At 38.4% G+C, this 23,077-nt stretch overlaps 1 protein-coding gene across 1 annotated transcript in view; it reads left to right on the forward strand.

The window, feature by feature from the left end:
- Window positions 1-1,985: 1,985 nt before the first annotated feature.
- The window catches only part of LOC113094060 (PDZ domain-containing protein 4-like), a 34,116-nt gene continuing 13,024 nt past the window's right edge, over window positions 1,986-23,077 (forward strand). Inside the window, exon 1 of the mRNA XM_026259702.1 lies at window positions 1,986-4,771. Within this exon, the coding sequence (XP_026115487.1) occupies window positions 4,712-4,771 (60 nt within the window). The 5' untranslated portion in view covers window positions 1,986-4,711. The remainder of the gene's footprint in view (window positions 4,772-23,077) is intronic.

Here is a 23,077-nt window from a genome sequence, read left to right on the forward strand (position 1 = left end):
CGGCTGTGATACATCTGTGCCCTGCGCCTGACCCTGTGTGTGTGTGTGGTTTTTTTTTTTCGAACTCCCGGCAAGATGGCAGAGAGGACAGCGTTTGGTTTATGGAAGTACAAGTACGCACATTATTTTCAATTTGTCAACGAAAAAGAAATCGACTGTCGGACAAACGTTTCGAAAATCTGCTTCTGCTACGTTTTAATCACTACTTTGAAGAGTAAATGTAAGAGGACTGTGTTAAAGCGAATTTAGGCTTGTGACTGTGAGTGACACTTTAATAATAATTAGTTCGGCTATTAAGCGATTTGTCATTTGCCTGTGTGGCAGTGAAGGATTTAATTCGGTTTGTTATCATTTTTGTTTGACAGGCAGCTGTTAATTTCTGTTAGATCATTGGCTGGCTGGTTGTTCATCATTTCTAAATGGATTTAAATCTGCAAGCATGTTTAAGGTTGTTTACAAGTAAGCATACTTGTACTTTGATAACTGCATTATTTAAAGTTAAAGAAAAATCAGGAGTTATATTGTGGTGCTCATAATATACAGTAGCCTAGGCTACCCGGGCTGTAACGTTAGGTGCGAATTTTGATTAATAATATGTTCTGTGATAATAAATAAATAAAACGCCATGTGGAATAGCCGATTGCTGACTGTCTTTCCTGTTATTGTTATCCTGCAGTGTTAATTTAGTCGGATGAATGACGTTATTCATTGTCGGGAGTCACGACTTCTAGGTGCATTTAAAGGGGCCGGGGGCTGTGTCTGTCGTGTGTGAGCCGCTGCAAACGGCTTTTAATTTTTGGTAACGCATGAGTACTCTAACGCGTTACTTTTATGAATGGGTAACGCTGTATCATAACTGATTACTTTTAATTGATAGTAACGTTGTAACTTAACTAACTACTTTCCAAAGTAACTATACCCAACACTGGTGGGACTACACACATGAACGATACAAAATGTATGCGTATATACTGTAGCTAAACGTGTTTCTGTGTGGATGGGGCGTTAATTACCATTGCTAGAAAACTTCTTTATTTTGTTTCATTGTGCGTATTGAGGCTAACCTCATTTCCTAATTTCACAAGAAAGTGTAATTTATTTATGATTTTCCAAAGTGGTTGCGAATCCATGTGAATTTGTATGATTTGTATGATGATGGGGGTGGTGTTAGCGCAGTGGATAAGACACACGTCTGTGGTGTGGGTGACCCGGGTTCGAATCCACTGTGAGGCACCAATGTGTCCCTGAGCAAGATGCTTAACCCCTAGTTGCTCCAGAGGTGTGCGACCTCTGAAATATATAGCAGTTGTAAGTCGCTTTGGATAAAAGCGTCAGCTAAATGAATAAATGTAAATGTATGATTTGAGTTGTGCAAAACCAACACTATTTCATGGGAAATTGCAATTATACGTTTTGGACGAATTGGTGACTATTTCTTACGAATTTGTACAATTTGATTTTTACGTGTTTTTTTTTTTTTGTTTGTTTGTTTTTATACGATTGATGATTAGGTTCAGGGGTAGACCTTAATGTTTTTTTGTTTTTTTTTTTCAAAAACTGTGTTTCTGTATGATGTATATACAATGTTAGTATGTTTTTGTATGATGTTTGAATCAAAATCACCACCTCGTCAAATAATTTCCCATAATACAAGGTTTACAAAAACCTTTTTAGAAAAAAGTAAGCATGAAGGTACACCTCTAAAAAATACCCATCAGTAGGTAGTAAACACTTCTTCTTTTTTCTCAGTGTTTTTCAAATTCTATTTCAGTTGTTCACTTTAACTATTTTCTGTTTTGTTTTAAAATGTACTTTTGTCATGCCATTAAAGCTATCTGAATTCAATTTAATTAAAAACAGAGAGAGAGAAATGCATAGAGAGAGAGGGACTGAATCAAAATCAGAGAAACGGCAGTGCATGTGTGTGTGTGTGTGTGTGTGTGGCTTCACAGAGCTTTTAATGTCTTTATGTGCCTCTCTCTCTCTCTCTCTCTCTCTCTCTGCGCTGCAGTGGGGGAGTATATTCAGAGGCTCACATGAGGGGACGAGACAGCAGCAACCTCCCCTCACCTGCCTGCTCGCCCCTCTCCCATCCTCCTTTCCTTCAACACAGCACGGCTGCTCTGAACGGGACCACAATATCACCCCTCGGTGGAGGAACTGATCCAGTTTGGTGGCTTTTTCCCATAAACACTGCTTAAGGATTTTCTGGAAAAGAAACATGCCAGTATGGATTACCCAAATTCTAGCCAAACAAAAGGATGCAGCACTCTTGAGAGGAAGAAGAGAAAGAGGGATGACACGCCTCTCCCTCTAACCTGACTTTCTTTCTTTCAGAGTCAGATTTTTTTCATGCCCCATGACTTTTTCACACATGCGGTGACTGAAGGGTGTGTTGATGTTGGATGCCGTCTAGTTGAGGAACACATCTGAGACTGTTGCACAGTTTTTTCTCTTCTGAAATCTTTCCTTCAAAGTCTTCACAAGCCGTCCTACTCCTACCTTAAACTCTGAGGTTATTTCAGGTGAAATTTGCCAGACGTCTGTGTTTGCATGAGTGTGTGTGGTAACATTTGACCCATCTGTGTATGTGGGCGTAGGAGGGCGACGCCTGTTAACGTCTCAGAGTGCGCTCAGTCTGTCTGGCACATACTGAAGCATGAATGGCTAGCCTGTAATCTCAAACAGCAGGGTGCATGAAATGACACAAGCCCTTTGACAGTTTAATGAGGTTAAAGCGTTCAGCCGTCGTCAAATGTGTTCAAATAAACACTGGTTTGTTTGAGAGTCAGCATCTGGAAAATGTGACTAAACAGTTCTGTTTAATTTGAGTGCTTAAGTAGAAGTGCTGTGACCGCATTTTTAGTGGTAGTTCCCTCAGAAACTAAACAAGAAGTGATGAGAAAGTGTGAAGTAGATGGTAAGAGGAAAGGATAATCAAATCAGCTAGCAGTACAAACTAGCAAACTAGCTACAAACTGTTTCTTTTGTATAGACTGCTTCCTCAGATTTGAGCCCGTGATTAGATGAAGATTTACACGTACCTTCGGACAGCTCAAAGCTCAAAGTGTGCTAGCAGAACGACAAAGCATTTTTAAACCAAACATTTCGCAACCCTCTGAGCTCCAAAGGCATCTAGCTTAAGTATCTTATTAAGAAAGAAATTGATTTCTATGTGACAGAGCACCAATGATCACTATTAAGGGCTTGTGTTGTTCAACTGCATTTTTCTTCATTGATCTAAATAATGCTAGATACTGTTGAGGAATTGGGTTAATAATAACCATAATGTACAGAGCTATCTTGACCGATCTGGTGGTGTTTGGTGTCTATGGCGGTGACATGTACATATTGGCAAAAGATGTTTGCTGCTGTTCGCACCTAAGCAGAAGCGTTTAACACAGACGTAGGAGTGCGTGGGACTGAATTTCCCTCAAGCACACTGACTCTCTCGCCTCACACTTTCACATGTGCAACCAGTTTTTACCAATTCATTCAGCGCACAACATGCATTTTTATCCAGCTGAACGCAACGCGCACTCCACAGTTCAGAGTCTTTAAGAGATGAGAAACTGACAAGAAACACCTACGTGAATGTAGAAACTCAAGTTGAGGTTCAAAGAGGGAGATACAAGGAAAGCTACCGTAGTGAAAGCGGAACAGGTGGAAAAGCACAAAGCCAAAGTGAGGCACTTGAAATCATTCTCTATGGATACGTGAAGGCATTAAGCAAACTCAAACTGCTCTTCAATATTCACTGGGAGAGAGTCGTGGATTTCAGGTTTCACTGTGAGGAATAGTGTGTGAAGAGGAAAACTGTGGAAAACAATCAGTAGATACAGTCAAGAATTTCGTCTGCAGTTCAATTCAAAATGAAAAACACCTGACGCTCTTGAGGGCTTCTGTAGTAAATAGTTGTGTTATGATAAAAACCTTTTTTTTGACCAGTTGTTGTTTTCATCTTCCATCAAAAACTTTGGCAGATAAAAATGTGGAATCAAACTGCCCACTTTTTGGAAGCAAAACATGAAACAAAGCCACAGATTTTGCCAAACACTGTGAGGCGAAAGTAATTTTCGTTCTTGGAGCGCTCTTCCTTTAAGGTCTCTCTTGACCAAACATTCAATCTCTCCAATTATCCTCCCATCGCTTTGGAATAAAACACGCAACATGGACCGTAACGCAACCACGTACATGCAGCATTTACTGATTTAGGAGTAATTTGGATGTAGTCCCAGAAAAGCGCTGGTGGAAGTGGCCTTGATAAAAGCGTGAGAGCAAACACAGAAGTGTAATTTCATGCTGAATTCCCTGAATTAAGCACATCAATGGGGACAGGAACAAAAGAAGTGCTTTACTACAACATTTCACTTCAAGCACAAATTGACTTTTTTACATACTGGAATTAATTTATTTTCGCACTCCCCAATAGACTTGAGAAACGAGAGTTTGGACTTCTTGTGCAGAAGAGTTTTCTAGTTAGGTAGGATGAAATGGACTGTTTTCAAAGCAGGAAGCCATGAGAAATATTTGTGCATGTGTCTCTGAACCAGAATTGCTTTGAACTAAACCGTTCTCCTACTGAAGACCCGAGTACATTCACTGAGCTCATTGGACTCATTGGATCTGGGACATGCTGCTTGGCTGAAGAAGCACAGCAGTTTCTCTGAGCAGGTTCGTGGCCTGAAGGTGTCAGGGTTCAGACGTCAGGATGGGGTGTAACATGTGCCTGGTGCAGAAGCCCGAGGAGCAGTACAGGGTCATGTTCCAGGTAAGACATCAACCTAAAGCCATTTCTTATCTGTCCAAAACTTGAAACTTGCTCTGAATGGCCTGATATACATATCTCTTAAATTCTTTTCTTTGATCAGATTTTTCGCTTAGCTCATTGCTAATACACAACGATTTAAATCAAGGCTTTTAAATTGAGGGCTGGATCATCAAATTGAAAATTTGAAGGTGACCAAGGGGGTTGGGCATGGGGGGAGCCAATTAAAGCCTATAAAATTCTAAATTTACGTTTAAATGCATATTCAGCAGTAAAATGAGCTGGTATTACCAACAGTTAATATCTATAAAAAGTTAACATCTAATTGTTGTAGGGTTAAAGTATTTTCAAGTTAAGTTCAAATTGAGCTTCATTGTCATTCGGAAATGTGTGTGTACATATACTGGAACGAAATGTCGTGCCTCACAGGACCACGGTGCTACATGAATACAGACACATGAAGTAAAAAAGTATAAACCTATGCACAATTAACTTACTGAAAGATTTTGATTATAAATATACTATATATAAATGTTTACTTATACTTAGACTGAAAAATAAAAAAAACATACACTATACGAATTCTTCACATAACACTGTACATGTGCAAAGAGAAACATCGTAAGTCAAGCAGCTTCCTGGGGAACAGTGCAAGATTACATAAGCATGTAAACACACATATTTGTGGGAAAATGTACACCCAACAGTGTGTGTGAAAAGTGTCTAGTGTGCATAGAGGAGAACTGCACAAAAATTATTTGATTGCACAAAAATGATCCCAGATGGTATTATGGTTTCAGATGGTAGGGGGCTTGTGTGGGATTCCAGAGGAAGGCGAAGTGTTTTGACTTCAGGGCTCTCACAGCCCGGGGGAAAAAGCTGTTGATGCTCCTGTACCATGTTCCTGATGGTAGGAGCTGGAAGAGACTGTGGGAGGGATGGGTGGGGTGAAGGCGATGAACAGCACTAGGAGACATAGGAATTTTTATTCTCTAGGGTAAGAGCCAGGTGGAGGGTGGAGGAAATTGCATCGTCTGTAGATCGGTTTGGACAATATGCTAACTGGAGTGGATCGAGTGTGTTGGGGAGGTTGGTTTTGGTGTTGTGCATGACTATCCTCTCAAAACACTTCATCATGATTGAGTCAGTGCTATGGGATGGTAGTCGTTTAGACAGGACACAGGTGATTTCTTTGGTACCGGTATGATGGTTGTAGATTTGAGAGATGTGGGGACGACTGCCTTGCTCAGCAAAGTTTTGAAGATATCTGTTAGGACATCTGTCAGCTGTACAGTCTTTCAGAGGTGATAGCCACAGGTAAATCTCTACCACAGCTTCTCACTACCACGGTTATATGTAATTATAATGAAGGTTACGTTTTCAGTTCTGTAATAATAGTGTCTGGGATTAAATGCACCTGCTCTGCACTCAAAGTATACTGTACTCCGGCTTTCACATATCTCAAACTATTCTCCATTTAATAATCATCTTTGTCTATTGTCTGCAGTATTTCTGTCCAGAAGCTATGATCAGTAACAATGTCTTTTATACTTGATTCATTTAGAGTTGATAGAGTTGATAATTTAGAGTTGATATACTTTATTAATTTAGAGCTGATATCTCTTTATGCCTGTCATACAGACAGTTGTCGTTGTGGTCTCCAGTAGATTGTTGTTGTTGTGTCTCTTCCTTTTCTTTTTCGGCTGTGAAACAACAGGTGACCTGTGTGACCTGTGCGTAACCAAACCTGTAACATGCTAAAAAAAAAAAAAAAAAAAAAAAAACTAGAACCACTTAGCAACTACATAGCAAAGCCCTAGAAACACAGGCACTGTGAAAAAGGAAGTGTACCTAATTGTATCAATGTGTGCATTAAATGTGCACTTATTGTGTATTTCAAATCTTATATATATATAAACTGCTTACATATATTAATAAAATAAAAGTATGTGTAAGTACATATAGAGTTCACTTTCATGGCTTTTAGTTAAAACATTAACATCCACTTTTAAACAGAGCATGTTGTGATAATGCAAATTAAAAGTTTTACATTAAAGTACATTTTGAATGTGTTAATGCAATCTTGTGCTTTTAAAAATACTTAATTTGATGTGTTGACTAACATACTAAAGCAGTATTTTATAACTGTAGTGTGTTATTTGATTGAGTTATATTTTAAATGTACTGCTGACTATATCACGTCTAATTACAATATTAAATTAAAAGTTTAATTAGAAATGGCATTAGTATATTTTAGCTCATCATAAATGATTGTCAGTACATTCAGCAATTTGTTTTACATATATTATATAATATGTAATATAAATTTAAACTGTAATACCTTATTCATTTAATTGTAAATTGTAAAGTTTCTTTCTTTGTAAATTGTAAATCTTTATCACAAGGCACACCAACACCTTAGCGTCACGGCAAGTTCTGCGGAGGGCAAACACAATCTACTGTAATACAAGTGTTTAGCATGAAAATTAAAAACTGGCAAAAAGACTGAACGATAATTTACATTTCCACACCGGATGTTGTCTTGATGTGTACAGGCTCTTGGTCATAGCTTGACATTTGAGGTTGGGGGAGTCAGACCGAGCCAATCACTTCAGTCAGTTACACTTTTAAACACATTTCAGCTTTTCTACAGTAAACCTACAAATTAATTTTTAGCAACATTATCATTATATGCATATTTACTTTGAGAAATTTTAGCAAGGCCTCCCATCGCAAGCAACACCATGAACAGCCTTTAGTCTGATGTTTGCAGTCTCTCATGTCTCTCATAATCACGTCCCCACAGGTTTGGTTTCTCTGCCAGTGTTTGGAGCAAACGGCTTGTTTTGCATTCGTTTGTTTGTCTTAGTTTAATACGATTTAATGAGCTTATTGAGTCCGGCTTCCTACGAGTATCAAAACACCCATGCCAATCAAAACATTTCATTTTCACAAAACGTAAAAAAATGATCTGTGGCTTTGATTTACAACAGTCCTGGGCTTTTAAATATTTAACTTGGCTAATAAAAAATTCACAACAAAGACTAGCAATGAACTTTTGAATCATTGGGGCAACCAGGAAAGCCTTTGATGCTGTATAAAACATGTTTTCTGAGCAATTCATGCACGTATTTATAAATGATTATGTTGCGGAGTACTTTTAAATGAAACATGTATTGTTACACACAGACAAATTATATACAATTTATGTGTGCGATGGCAGCTTGCATGTATCATTGCTAGAAAATCTGTTGATAAGAGACCAGCAGTGCTGATAAAGCCAATTAGCAGAACAACCCAACCTTTAGCGCTTACAATCTACACAGAGAGAGAGGGGTGCAACTATGAAATTAATAACATAGTAATTATTTATGCATTCAGATTATTGATTGCAATTTATTTAATTGGGGGGGGGGGGGGGGTTCTGTTTTATCTCAATAAAAACAACTACAACTATTTTTAAATGTGTATGTTTGTGTATATGTATATCTATATATAGATTATAGAAAAAAAAAAAATTTATCTGATGCTGCTATTATTGTGGCTGTTCTGAGGAACATGTTGTGTGCAGTACTAGAACTGACAGCTATTTTTCTTAGAAAATTGGCAAAAAAAAAGGTTTTTATCCATAATGGACCTGCATCTGGCGAAGAGAAGAGAAAATTAGCTTTAGCCATTCAACAAAGGTCAAAATAAATGAGGAAGAGTGTTGTGAAAAATTCAACACCATAATTGCAGACATTCTTTGGAGACCTCAGGTTAAAAGGAGCAGGAGGTAATTTGCTGTGTTTTTTTTTACTTTAGAGGTTTTGTAAGCAAAACACAGTCATGTTCAATTCAGACGAGATTGAAATCACAAATGATGTTTGTCACCTTCACTGGAGAAACTAGTCGCGCATGGATAAAGCTTTTCTCTTTCAGTGCAGACTTACAAGAGTTACATGAGAACAAATAAAATCTTTGCCATCATGGTGTGGTAATTGAGCAATTTTAAAAAGAGCACAAATTGACCCCACTTGCTTGCCTACATGTACTTGTACAAATAACTAGTCTTAAGTTAAACAGTTTGCAAATTAACCCACAGAAAAAAGAAGAAAACTTAGGTGGTGTGGTTAGGTTTGAGGATGGGTTAGGGGTAATCATAGGGTCAACAGTGAAATTACAGATAGCTGAAACAGAAAATACTCCATTTTTGGTCACACAGTAAAGACATAACTCAAAAAGGCAAACTGTTAGCAGTTTGAAAAATCAAGAATAATAACAGAGTTAATAAGAATTATTACCCAACACTATACAGTTACAACACTTCAACTCCCTTATTAGAAAGAGTCTGGAGAACAATGCTAATTTCACCATCACAGAAAACATCCTCTGTATGATGTATAAGTCTGTTTCCTTATTATATATCCTTACATGGTCAAAATGTATTAGTATTAATATACTTGTGGAAACATTTGGTCCCTGTAACATATACTGTAGGATTACTAACACTCAAACAGACACACATTAAATAAATAAAAAATTAAGAAAATTATCATTCCATGTACAGCAAATGAGACTGTATTGTAAAACATTAACAAAGTGGGTTACTTGTACCCCTGGTTTCACAGACAAGGCTTAAGACCAGCCCAAGACTAAATTGTAATCCTGAGCTGTTTCAACTGATAGAAACTTTCACTGACAGATCTTTAAAAAGACCAGTGCCAGTGTCTCAAGATGCACACCAGTAATGTTTTTTCCAAGGCATGTCCAGAAAAAAGATTTAAATGTCCTTACTAAACTATGATCCTGGCTTAGTTAAGCCCTGTCTGTGAGACCAGGCCATTAGTTCTCAAACCTTTACCAACATTAAACAGGACTGAAAATGTTCTTCTAAAATCTTACTCCAGCAGTAGTGAATGCAAGTTTCACTAAATAAATAAATAAATAATAATAATAATAATAATAAAAAGAACTCCGAATGAATTTGCTGGGAATCTGTCAATCTCCCAGAAGCTCTCCATCAGCACGAAGCTGCACACCATCTCTCCACAGTCTGGGGAAGGAAAAATGATCCAAAGAGGCAGGAAAGTCCAAAACAATTCCTGGAAGAAAGAAAGAAAGAAGAACAATTGCTTTAAAACATATCCAGCTGTTATAAATGGTTCAGTTGATTGAAAGCAATAGACACAGTTGCAGTCTAAAGTTTATATACACCTTGCAGTATCAGCAAAATGTTCATAATTTAAGCAGTAAGAGGGCAGAGAGGTAGAGTATTCTGCAAGGTGTGTGTAAACTTTTGACCACATCTGCATCACATAAGAGCTGAATTACCCCAATCATCAGGGCACAAGGTGGATGAATGTTGAAAGAATTCCTGATCACACCATCTTCACTGACACGACCAGCCCCAGAGGAGAAGATTCAGCTGTTGTCGATTGGATGGTGGCAGATCTTTTTGCGAGCTTGCAGTCAATTGTAAGAAAGGGATGGGGTTTAAGTGAATTAAATGATTGGAGAAGTGATGTACACTTCGTTAGAGAGAGGTTGACATTTTGATTAAAAAAAATGAAATTCATATACTGTATATGGATGAATTTTCAAAATAAGATAAATAACATGCCTTATTAGATGAATTGCCTTATTTAGGCTGAACTTAAAAATACCCCCCAAAAAATGCAGCAAATGACACATGTTCCAGGTCACTCACTATTCAGTGCAAGCATGGAGCCCTAAAAAAACAGAATGCAAGAGAATGTGAGTCATGAGGCTGACGACAGGATAAGAATGAGAAGAATACATGACAATAAAGAGCTGTTTGGACTCCATTACTGTTGGAATCAGATGGAGAGATGAAGGATGGATAGATAGCTTTTTCTTTAGATGGTTGCCCTCATATGACGACAGTAATTGATTTCTACGCATCACAGAGCAGGAGTGGATTGGTGGACCTTAGTGGCTCCTCAGGACCCGACGGGACCCTCCAGAGCAGTGCCTGACTGTAACGCTCACAGTCTCTGTTTCATCTCATCGCAATTTCCAGATCCTTCATTTGTTGGACTTTTGACTTGTCAAAGAAATGAGACATGATCAAATATCTCACTGATAACCCTCAATGTCTTCACAACTCACAGAGACAAAAAACACTGAATAGAAAGATATAACCACATGACAGATTAGATTTTCAGTTAATGGATGAAATATCAGTGCCTGCTACACAGCAAAAAATAGCTGTGACAGTATTTAAAGCAGCTGTATCTATAAACAGATGCAATAAAAAAAAAATAATAATTCAAGAAATACGACCATTCAGTATGCAAATATTACAATGGCATCTTTGTTATTAGTTAGATTATGAATGGTGTTAAAGTTAAGTGTGAACATGCAAATGTTAAGTAGTTTGAGTTGAATTAAGTGCACTTTGGAGAAGAGGAATTTCAATATAGTGCTTCCTTTTAACCACTGTAAAATAATTTAACACACACACACAAATTTTTCTCTTATTCTCAGAAATAAAACCATCCAAGCAGTTTTCACCAAAACCGTCTAAGTCTCTTGCTGCGTACAATGTCTTTGACAGCCTTTCCTGAGATGCACATTGCCAAAAGACCCTGCAAATTAAACTTAATTAGTCGACATTATTCTCTTTAGTCCATCCAGTCACAGAAATCTTGTGCTCTTCAACCTCAACCTTAAAGAGCTTCGAAAACCAGCATCGACCAACAAATTCATTTCTTATTACCAATGCTGAAAACAGTAAATATCTGTGTGTAATCTGTGATACAAGTTATTATTTCATGCTTGGAAATTCCAAAAGAACAGCATTTATAACATTCTAAAACAGAAGTAGAAATTATTTAGTCACTTTTGATCAATTTAATGATTCCTTGCTGAATCATTAAATTTATTAAAATAAAATAAAAACTCACTGTCCATAGTCTTTTGTACGGTAGTGTAATTATAAGAGAGAAAAGACCGACCCCAGACAAAAGCCTCTCATTATGTTAAGCTTGTGTAATCCTACAGAGTACAGAGCACAAAAGAAAAAAGAAAATAAATACAAAAATATAAATAAATAACAATTGGCTAAATAAAAAAATAAAGATTCAATAAATAAAGTGATTAAATTAACATTAAGTGTGCAAAGAATTATGGGTTATAAAATGCATTTACTCTAAATACAAATTATATTTTATCATCATACAAAATCCATTCTGACTCTTCAAACGTGACTTTGCTGTTTTTCCATTGTGTGCCACAAAGCCATTTCCACATTGCAGAAATGATAACATGGAAATGGGCATCAGACACATAAGAGAAGAGATCCACACACAGATCCCCTCAAAGCAGGAGAGTGTGTTTACTGATGTGGGGGTTCAGTTTTTCTCAATATACTGAGGCACATGTGTAGCTTCAAACCGCAGAATAAACACCATCAGTCTGCCCAGCACACTCGTGCTATCCAGCACCCCATCAATCATTCTGAGCGCCCTTTCCTCTCTCTCTCTCTCTCTCTCTCTCTCTCTCTCTCTCTTTCTCTCTCTTTGAGCTGCATTGCAATGGGATGCTGTAACTTTGGCAACCAGACTCATTAAGCAAGCAGCATGAGTGGTCTTACACTGGTTTTATGTGTAGTGCGTTAGTATTAATGAACATATGGCATAAATAATTGCTTCAAATGATCAAAGAATCACTCTGCTTCCATCGAACACACACACGGCTCCGCACCTCCTCTTGGACACACCCTTTCTTTCTGTCTGTCTCGTCGAGCCAGACGTATCCTCACATCTCTTCTTCTCTCTAGGCCTATCAAAAGGGTTTTCTTTAAAGTTGCATTAATCTTTTACCAGCAACATGAGTTGTAGAATAGCAGGAGAAAGCCACGCGTTAGCATTCCCATTCTTCTCAGGGGCAGCTGCTGAACCATTGCAGGAGCCTCCATTAATGTTTCATTTGAAATCTGCTGTCTTGACTATTACGGGACACAAAACTTCCTAATCTGTAAGTATCATGTGTATAATGATTTTACAGCAACAGGAAATCTATACTATGAAATAAAATTAAAAAAATATATATATAATAATAATAATAATAGTAAAAATAAATGCTAGTTATGAATGGCCTTCAATGAGAGAAAAAAATGGGAGAAAAATATATTTTGGTGCTTTCTCTCACAATTATATTGTTGGGTAATTATCTTGTATATAAATTCTGAGCATCAGGGAGACATTGCAGGACATTGAGATCACTTATGAATGCACATTTGCTTTTTACTTAAACTTTCGAGATTCATGATCTACTACGGAGTGGCACTACTTACCACACAGTTCACAAGATTAGATGTTTGTCAGTGATCAGGATCTGCAAATCATTCACCATCATCCTATCAGTCATCTTTCCTTACTCTGTTTTTGTGGTAAGTGAAATGTTATGTATTGTAATGTAACAGGCAACTGCTAGCAAGCGGCTAGCCATGTCCCTTTAGTGGCTCCGTAGAACGCATTATTCATTTTCCGTGCCTCTCTGAATTTGGATTCACTATATTTACTTTGGCAAGCCGTCTCTAACTCCTGATATAAACTCCAAACATACTTTGTTTTGGATAGATTTTGTCATAAATGATGTCACACTTGGTTGTTCATTAAATAAGTTTGAAGTATATAGGGACCTTTAGCATAAATCAAGCGTAGCGTTAGCTCTGGCAGGTCATGTCAGTCAAGCTTGCATCATCTAACTTGCAGCTGAGTCACATCTACCTATAGGAATATGACACCTTCTTACCTATATAAGGTCCATTCAGTATTATTCAGCAGGTTACTGCTTTGCTCAGGAGCTAATTGCCCTCCTACATCCCCAGCTCCTTTTGTTCACATTCGGGAATTGACTTACTCTGATATTCCTTGTTGAGTCAGACTCTTTTATCCGGACTTATTTTGTTATATTAAATTGTCATTAAGCACATTTACGATATCTGCCACATTTATTTTGGTTCTGTTCCCCCTAAAGAGGTTATCACTGCTCTTCCTACTCTTAGCCTTTTTTAGCGGGGTTATACCATTTAGCTCCATTAACTGTACACAAATTTGCGATCGCCTCAGAGTCGGTACTCTTACATTTCATATGAAAACGTCGGCAGACTTGTCTCCTCTCCGTCTTTCAGCGCACTCTTCAATCTGCAGACCGCGGCGGAGCAGCACGAGTGGACTCAGGACAATCCGTTCACCGCTCATCACACAGTTTTTTAATGCACAAGAAGTCTGACAATGTAACGAATGCACACATTAAAAAAACAGAGAGATCCAGTTACAGTGTTTTAATAGGGGAATCCAAAATCGTAATCCAATCACCCAAAATGTCAATATCAGAAAGACAGTCCAAAACAAGAAACACGAAAAACACTAAGGAACACGAAAAAGCAGGGTGACATAAACCAAGGCTTACATGAAACTGATAGAAACAAACAGGGTATATATGGACAGGTGAAAGTGATGAAAGTTTGAACAGCTGAGTGCAATTAACAGGTGTGCAATTAACAGTGATGAATGGGACAAAGGCTTGTGGGAAATGTAGTGCCTGCAGTGGGGTGACTATATGGGGAAGTGTGACCACTAGTGGACACCCAGGGAAACACAGACCAGACACTGTGACAGACAACAGCCGGTTCTCCACCATCATCGAATCTGTCTGTGATTGCATGAAGAAACAGATTAAAGTGAGACGATGAAACAAAAAATACTAATGTGCCTAAGATTTTACACAGTACTGTACTTTACAAACAACATTGTTGCTATTTCATAAAGAATGAGCATACAGTAATTCACAGAACTGATTAAAGACAGTGACAGACAGCACTCATTTCAACTAAATATCAGAGATCGTAAGAGATACAGTAGAAACATTATGTGTTCTTTTGTATTAAATAATGACCCAGATCATGAAATACATTTATTAGCCTTATATTAAGGGAAGCACAACTTGAGACATGAGAGCACCCAAGGAGGGTGTGAAAGCTATGGATTTATTTTAAATATTTTGTAATGTTCTTTAATGTTATCGATAGGTTTTTATTATATCGGTTTTGGCACTGTTTAGGCTCCGGTACCGTTTTAAAAGTATGGAAATGGCACTGGTATCGTAAAAAACCCAATCGATGCCCAACCCTACTCATAATTTATTTATTTTGACTGTGAACAAATATTCATATCTGTCTGTGCTCTACAGTATACAGCTACTGTTCAGTTGCACACTGCATGCACACCCTAATGTACATGAAAAAAACTAAAAATACCTCAGACTTTACAATTTCAGCCTGACAGATAATAAACAACAAAATGACATTGAAAGATGCAACAGTAGAGAAACATGCTAAAACGAAAATCTTAGCACTGCATAGCAATCATCCACAACACCCATCACTGTGGTGTGACTTCTGCATCTCAAATCTTCTTCAGAAAACGTAATAGTCAACTTGGAGCTGTTTCATCCTTTTGCATAATTTAGGTATAAGGAATTCCCCAGAACTCTGAGCACACACACACACACACGTATGCAGACGGCACATTTGTAGCAGATCATATCACAGGAACGTGTTAATGAGGGTTTAGCACTATGTGTGTCTAATTAATCCCAGTGGAATTAATCGTCAGGGAAGGGATCAAGATCTACTCAATATGGAGATGAGTGTCAACAGTGAGTTCATCCTTCACCTCATCAGTATGTGCACCTGCAGGTGTGGGTATGTACAGGATAAATGAGAGGGTCAGAGGTCAAGTCAAAGGAATGCAATACAGATTATCTATTTGCAATAAGTTATTAACCTCCTTAAAAATCATTCAAAATGGTAAATGAGCAAGAATGTCAATGTAAATATATTAATTCAATAAAAAAAAAATTAAAAGTAAAAATATAGAAATAAAATAAAAGTTTATACTTACAAAAGCATCATGTTGTTAGTTTAATAATACGCTTAAGGCAAAAACCAACCTAGGCTTATAGGAAAAACATGCTTGTAGCAAAATTTGTGCAAAATGATATTACATTGCTTTATAACAGCACTTTCGAAGTGAAATGTCTAGTAAATATTAACAGTATGTTCAGTGTTATCCAAAACAGATGAGTGTGGTAATATTTTACAACATTGGTTATTGTATGTATTGCTGAAATAAAATGGTAAGTGGTGCTAAAACACTAAAACTATCATGCCTAACAATAATGTACCACCTACACTAATCCATACCCTAACCCTAAATAATATTGGTAACAAAAGCAATCTGGAAATAAAAATGCATTTGCTGGAGCAACCATGCTATTTTACCTAGCTTCTACAAGCCTTTGAGCTGTTTATCAAGTATCATAACATTCAATGGAGTGGCATCTAAAATGCAATAATGTACCAGGTACGCTACCAAGCAAGTTTACTATGTCAGAAAATCATGCATATGAGTCTTTGTTAATAAATAATTCTCCCCTGTAATCATATTTTTTTTTGAGAATATGAACAAAAGATGTTGGTGTTTTACTGCCACTAGAGTTCACTTCAGCAGAAAATGCAGTGAATTGTATCTGTGTGAATTTCTGGTGGTTTGCAAAAAATGTAGGTAGAGGCAGGTTTTTTCAACAAGCCTAGGTTGCCAAACACTTTTAGAATCAACTAATTTATTCAAATCTCTCTGGTTAACAGTTATCAAGATACTAACTCATGCAAGATTTGTATTTGCTGCAAAAAAGGAAAAGGTTGGGTTTATGCAAGACTCCAAATATACAGTCACATGACAACCTCGGAAAGAAGGTTTCCATTTCCCTTTATTTGTGTGAAACATATCACTTACTGCCTAAGAAGAGTATCCCGAAACTCATTTGGTTTTTCAAACAAAGTAATGTTTAAGACATCAAAGATTAACAGTGAGAAATACGGAGGAAGGAGAGATGCAGATTCAACAGTGGAGATGTTTAGACTCCCTCGTGGTGTTTGTGCTCAGAGACTACAAAACGAAACAATGAACCTCCGTACAAACAAAAGCTGATCGAACAAACAGTGCCTTCTGTAAAATCATCCAATTGGTTTGTTTTTCAAGAGGTTTTCGTAACATAACTTTGTATTTCATTTGAATATATTCATAGCAGCAGGCCCACAGTAGGAAAAGATTGCTCCGCTTCATGGCGCTTCAATAGATATGTATTCCCTTGACAAACTGTCTACAGGGTATGATAGTAGTTCTGCATAGTTAATTTTTACATACAAAACAGCCACAGCTTTCATGCAAATGTTGCATGGGTAATATAATATAATATAATATAAAATAAATTAATGCATTCATTTTACTTAGTTTACCAGCTGCTTTATACATTAGAATGGAAGTAAATAAAGAGACAGAAAGCATGCATGTATTTTTTATTTCCAGAAACTGTCAAAATATAGAGATGATTTAAGACAAATTCTACAGAATGGAAATTAACCAATTCTCTAGTATTATCTCGGAGATAAAGAGAAATGTTACTGCAGCTACAGGTTTAATAATTCAGCAACAGGTTTTAAAGGTGCATGTGAGAATGTATGGTGCACCCAGCTCTGAGCGGTTGCATCTAGAGAGCGTTTGCTCCGAGCCACTGTGAGACAGGAGTCCCAGGAGAACGAGCGGATCATTAGTATGCTTCTCATCGTGTGCACACACTCAAACTCTGTGTGTGCTCCACAAAACATGTGTCAGTATGCCACAGTAACACATACAAGGTACCATTAGACGCTAAATAAACCCTCTGTATCGCACAACACTTGTTTAATCCTAAAGACAGATCACTTGTAAAAAAAAAAAAAAAAAAAAACCTTTCAAGTTCATTTTTCTCAGTGTGGCAGGTATAGGAAAGGACTTTACGCCTTTCAATTTAAAAAGCAAGAAGTTTCACAAATCTCATATCTGGAACATTTAAGTAATGTATATTAATTTTGATGCCCATATTAACTGGTTCTCATACTTAGTTTGCAGAAAATACTTTGAAAATACACTACATGCCGATTTACTGGAAGTCATGGACTAGTGGTTAGAGAGTTTGACTCCTAACCCTAGGGTTGTGGGTTCGAATCTTGTGCTGGCAATACCACAGCTGAGGTGCCCTTGAGCAAGGCACTGAACCCCCAACTGCTCCCCGGGGCGCCGGAGCATATATGGATGCCCACTGCTCCGGGTGTGTGTTCACAGTGTGTGTGTTCACTGCTGTGTGTGTGTGCACTTGTGATGGGTTAAATGCAGAGCACGAATTCTGAGTATGGGTCACCATACTTGGCTGAATGTCACGTCACTCACTACTGTATTAAGGGTGTTTTGAAATATGGGACTGAAGCAATATAAAGTGGGCTATCACAAACAGTGATATTCAGTGAAGATGCCTGAATTTAGTATTTTAGGGCTGCATTTTCATGATTTCAGTTTCGGCTCAGTGTAGAAAAGGTACAGGTTGTAGGACCTGCCACTAGAGGGTGCACTACCAGACCAATAACAATCAGATGCGTCCTCGCGCGGGTCTAGAGATGTGATGCCCCGCGTTTGGCGTGTATACCCCATAATACTAAGCTTGTCGATCGTTATAATAGCATACGTTTTCTGTAAAGATACGAATCAAAACAACTCACCTGTCGAGTAAAACACAAGCGAGATCGGCATCTCTTTCTAGTTGAAGTTTGTCGCGAAGCTCTCTCCATCTAGAAAATGCAACACCGATGTTGATCCTAGCTCTTTCTCTCCTCTTGGCCCAAACTCTTCTTGGGTCGTTTGGTTGGCCCGTGCGCTTACGTTTACGGGAGCTGTCCTTGTCGACAGAACCAGTGACAGACGGTTAACAGTAATTATGTTCCATAAATAAGTAACACAATCCACCATAAAATGTGGAAGAAGAAGTAAATAGGGAACTGATTAGCTGGATGCTAGACACTACTTCCGCATTTGTCCACGACACTGTTGTCATTTGGTTTCTACGTCAGTAAAAGGCCGCATTACCTTGTATCTTACGTCGTGGCCCCATAGAAACAGTTTTTGTAAAAACAGGCAAACAATTGCGTCATTACCTGCATCATAACCTGCGTCATAACCTGCAACTCTCTGTCGCTCAGTAGATAAATTACCGGATGGACAGGAGGAGAAGCTCGCAGGCAATTTTTTACTGTCTATGAGGCAATCAGGGGGACGTGGAGGCATGAAGGCAAGGGAGAAGCCCATTGAGAGTCCATAAAAGCAACGGGACAAAATTATTCAACAACGTCTGCAAGATTCGGTGGGTGATTCAGATTTCTCTTGGCACAGCGATTAGAAGACTTACAATTGTCCGACAGGTTGCTCACATGACTTCTACGTCATCAAGCTCAGTTTGAGTCTGCGCAGTACACTCGACCCCCAGGAAGTGTGTGCTTCTGATTGACTTCACTTGTCTCTTTTGAATCCAATGGGGTCACTGTGTCCATTTCTTTTATGGTCTATGAAATTTTCTCATGATTTACAAGTAGTTGAAAACATTAGAGATATTGTTATTAATCAGCTGGACAAAATATATAACACTAGCATAGTGGTTTTTGGATATTTTTACTGCAAATATCGTTGAAATTGTAACTTTAATTACCATTTCAATGTAATTCCTCAAATAAAAGCCGGGGCCTTTAATTACCTGAACTGCAGAAGGTAACAGGCTTTTATTAGATGCAGACCTTTATTTTAAATTAAGCATTCCAGTGGACAGAGATCATAACATTAGCACAGAATCAGTTCAGAATCAATCACCAAAAGAATCAGTTCGGTTCAGACGCTCTGTGTCGGTCTCCTTCACGCTGAATCACACATGCACAGTCATCAGCTCCTCGGTTCTTGAATCGGACGTCTCCGACAGAAACGGTTCTGGGTTCAGTGTACTGGTGATCTGAAAACCGATGCAACCAGTTCTTGACTCGAGAACGAGAAACGCTCCGGCAGTGTGTGTGTACGTTCGTTATGTGGATTTGCTGCACAAATTTTGCCCCGGCCTTTATTTAAGACCTGCCTTTATTTGTCCGTGTTGACCAGCCCCCAGTCACTATAAGAGGCCCGGCGTTTATTTGACTACCGGTTTTTATTTGAGGAAATATGGTAAATTCGAACTTATGATAAGAATTTGATCATTTATGGATATTACTGAATGAAAATTTTATTTTGAACTCTACAATAGCAGGCATATTATCATTGGACCAAATAAAATATTTTTTATTGAACTAAACCTGGCAAACCAACTAAAAAAAAAAAAATAGCTGCTGCTGAGATGTCCAATGTCTGTTTTATGCATTAAACATGAATTAAACAAAGGATTTCTTTTTTTTTTTTTATTACTGATTTTAATAAGCACTTTTTTAAAAAGTAAGCTAAGGTCTTTTTCACAACTCATTACAGTATTATTCCATTAGCTTAGTAAAATGCATGCTAAAGCTGTACTGAAATCAACTTTAATTCAATAAGTGCACAAAATGTTTGTTCCAAAAACAAATGCAGCTTGAAGTAACATCAGACAAAGGCTGAGAGACAATAAACTTGATTAAGACGCACCATGAAAAAGGTATGACTGTCTGGTGTGGTGTATATTTCAAAACTCTTCATAAAATAACAGCAGTAACAAAATAACAGTAGCATCTGTTCCCCTTATTAAAAATGCAGGGAGACTGCAGAACAACATTGGTCAAGAAATGTAATTATGAATTCAATACATAACACTTAAACATTATAATGCATTGTTAAATAAGATACAAATAAAGGACAGTTTAATTATATCCATAGGTTGTATTTAATAACCCCCGAGACCCCCTGTAGCACCAGTCTTGGTTAAAATGCCACTCATGTAGGAGATAGGAGCTAAGACAGTCTCTGTGTATCTCCCTCATCATGCGCTCTTTCCCTTCCCCCTGTTTCGTCTCTCTCTGTCTGTCACCTTCTTTGAACTTCCCCTTCCATCCCCCTTCTGTGCTGTACTCCAGCTACACATATATCTGTTCCTCTGCAATCATGTATCTGTCTCTGGACCTGTAACCCTAAAGCCACAGGAGCGGACGTGCGGCTGGAGATGTAGTCCGCATTACGCCCGTCTGAATTAGCGTCTGGGGACGCGGTTGTGCCTCCGTGCTGGAGATGAGGACATCTTCTATGTAATAAATCATCGCTTACTGTTCATTAAAGCATCCGTCCGAACTCCGCTCCAAGTGTGTGTGTGTGTGTGTGTTTATAGCTCTGACTAGCAAAGACGTGTTAAACTGTGTGCATGATTGCGTTTATGAAAGCCAGTGCCCCTGACGGTTGTATCCTTGAAAAGATATGAGAGTGGAGAAAAGTGGCCTTTACAGCAAGACTATTAAAAACTGAGTGACGATGAATCCTCAAGCCCTGTGTGGCAAAATTGGACACAACAGAGCAGCAGTAATATTGTGTTGAAATGGATTTTGCAGGGACATCCTGGTGTGTATAGAAATTTCCAGATGGCAGACAAGGTCCCACATAGAGTCTGAATCAATACAACACTACATTAAGAACAGACAGGACAGAAGACTGCTGAGAAAAACTTGTGAGTGGAACATTTATCAATAAAATAATTAATACATTCTAACAATTTCAATTTTTTGAGCAATGACAAGAAACAAAAACTGTGAACAATACCAGAATACAATTGGATTGAATCAGCTCGAAAAGCCTTCATGTAAATAGTTCAGGTGACCCAACTGAGCTCAATTCGTATTAAATTTCAATCTTATTTAAGGGGTTGGTGTACACTTACATTTAGCAGACGCTTTTTGTGTGTGTGTGCATGTGTGTGTGTGTTCATGTGTGTGTGTCTGTAATGGTAGGCTTGGGTTTTTTTTGGTTATGTAAATCCTGCAAGGCACAAAAACAGACAACTTCTTGTGTGAAAATAACCAATTTGTTTTGGTTTGGTTTGTTTGAACTCAGAGGGAGTGTCAGCCACATTAAAAAAGTTAACAGGGGAGACGTGGGCTGATGACGTCATCGTTTCAGAAAATATACGGATTAGCTGTCCAGACGAAAACGCAAAGACGGCGTTTTCAAATTTATCCACTCTGGGACCCGGTTTCAAAAAATAGAGGTTTCACCTGATGAAAACGCCGGATGCGTGTGGACGAAACGCCTATCCGATAAAAAAGTTGTGCGTATTCACAGAAACGCGTCTCCGTGTGGACGGGGCATAAGTCATTCGTGGATTAATGCGTATTAGAGACGTGAACTGTTTAAAACGATTCAGTTTGATTTGGTGAACTGGTTCAAAATGTATTTTCGATGCTTCAAAAAATTCTAACTGACCCTCTGATGTCACATGGACTACTTTGATGATGTTTTTCTTAGCTTTCTGGACTTGGACAGTAGACCGTACACACAGCTTCAATGGAGGGACTGAGAGCTCTCGGACTAAATCTAAAATATCTTAAACTGTGTTCAGAAGATGAACAGAGGTCTCACGGGTGTGGAACGACATGAGGGTGAGTTATTAGTGACATAATTTTCATTTTTGGGTGAACTAACCCTTTAATCACTTAAACTGGTCCACCAATGTGATTGCGCATGTGCTCCGTTAACAATTACCAGACTTTAAATCAGAGTCGATGGAGGAGAACAGCGAGGAGAAGTGTCTTTGCTCTGGGTTTTCTGGCTGTTGTAGCAGCTCGATGTTCTTTGATGAAGCCGCCCACTCGGTCCTGAGCCAGAAACTCACACTGTTTCCTTCCGAATCCTGCTGAATATTATCACACTAATCCCTAATTACCAATCGCTCTCGCTGCGTCCCATCCATACCTCCACACAAACACACAGGGGGGCACTTTCACACAAACATTAGGGCTTCATAAGCCTCTGGGAAAGGTCAGAGAGCCACAGAGGTCAGAGGTCAAAGATGACCTCCGAAAGGCTCTCTGTAATCACTTCAAAATCTTTGCACATTACTGGTTTTCATTGCATGAACAGTTCAAACATTCTTCAAAATATCTTCTTTTGCCTTCCTCAGAAGAATGAGCGCCTCTGGGCTTTGGAACATGAGAATGAGTAAATGATACAAGAATTTTCACTTCACGAGTTCACCCTTACATCTAATCTGAAGGCAAATAGTAGGCATATTTTGGCGTGCTGTCCTGGGGGAGGGGTCCGGGCCCGGAGCATAGCCCGAACCCAAATAACTCCCCCTATCCCAATTTGGGATAAATAGATTAGAAGTGAGGAGTTGGGGTGGAGGAGGGTTGCCGAAAAACTGTCGTGGGACAGGAGGTAGGAAGACTGGATATATATACGCGTGCGTGCTATAAGATGATTAGCTAAACGAGATGCA

This window comes from Carassius auratus, unplaced genomic scaffold (genome assembly GCF_003368295.1).
Source record: "Carassius auratus strain Wakin unplaced genomic scaffold, ASM336829v1 scaf_tig00215236, whole genome shotgun sequence".
Taxonomy (NCBI): Eukaryota; Metazoa; Chordata; class Actinopteri; order Cypriniformes; family Cyprinidae; genus Carassius; species Carassius auratus.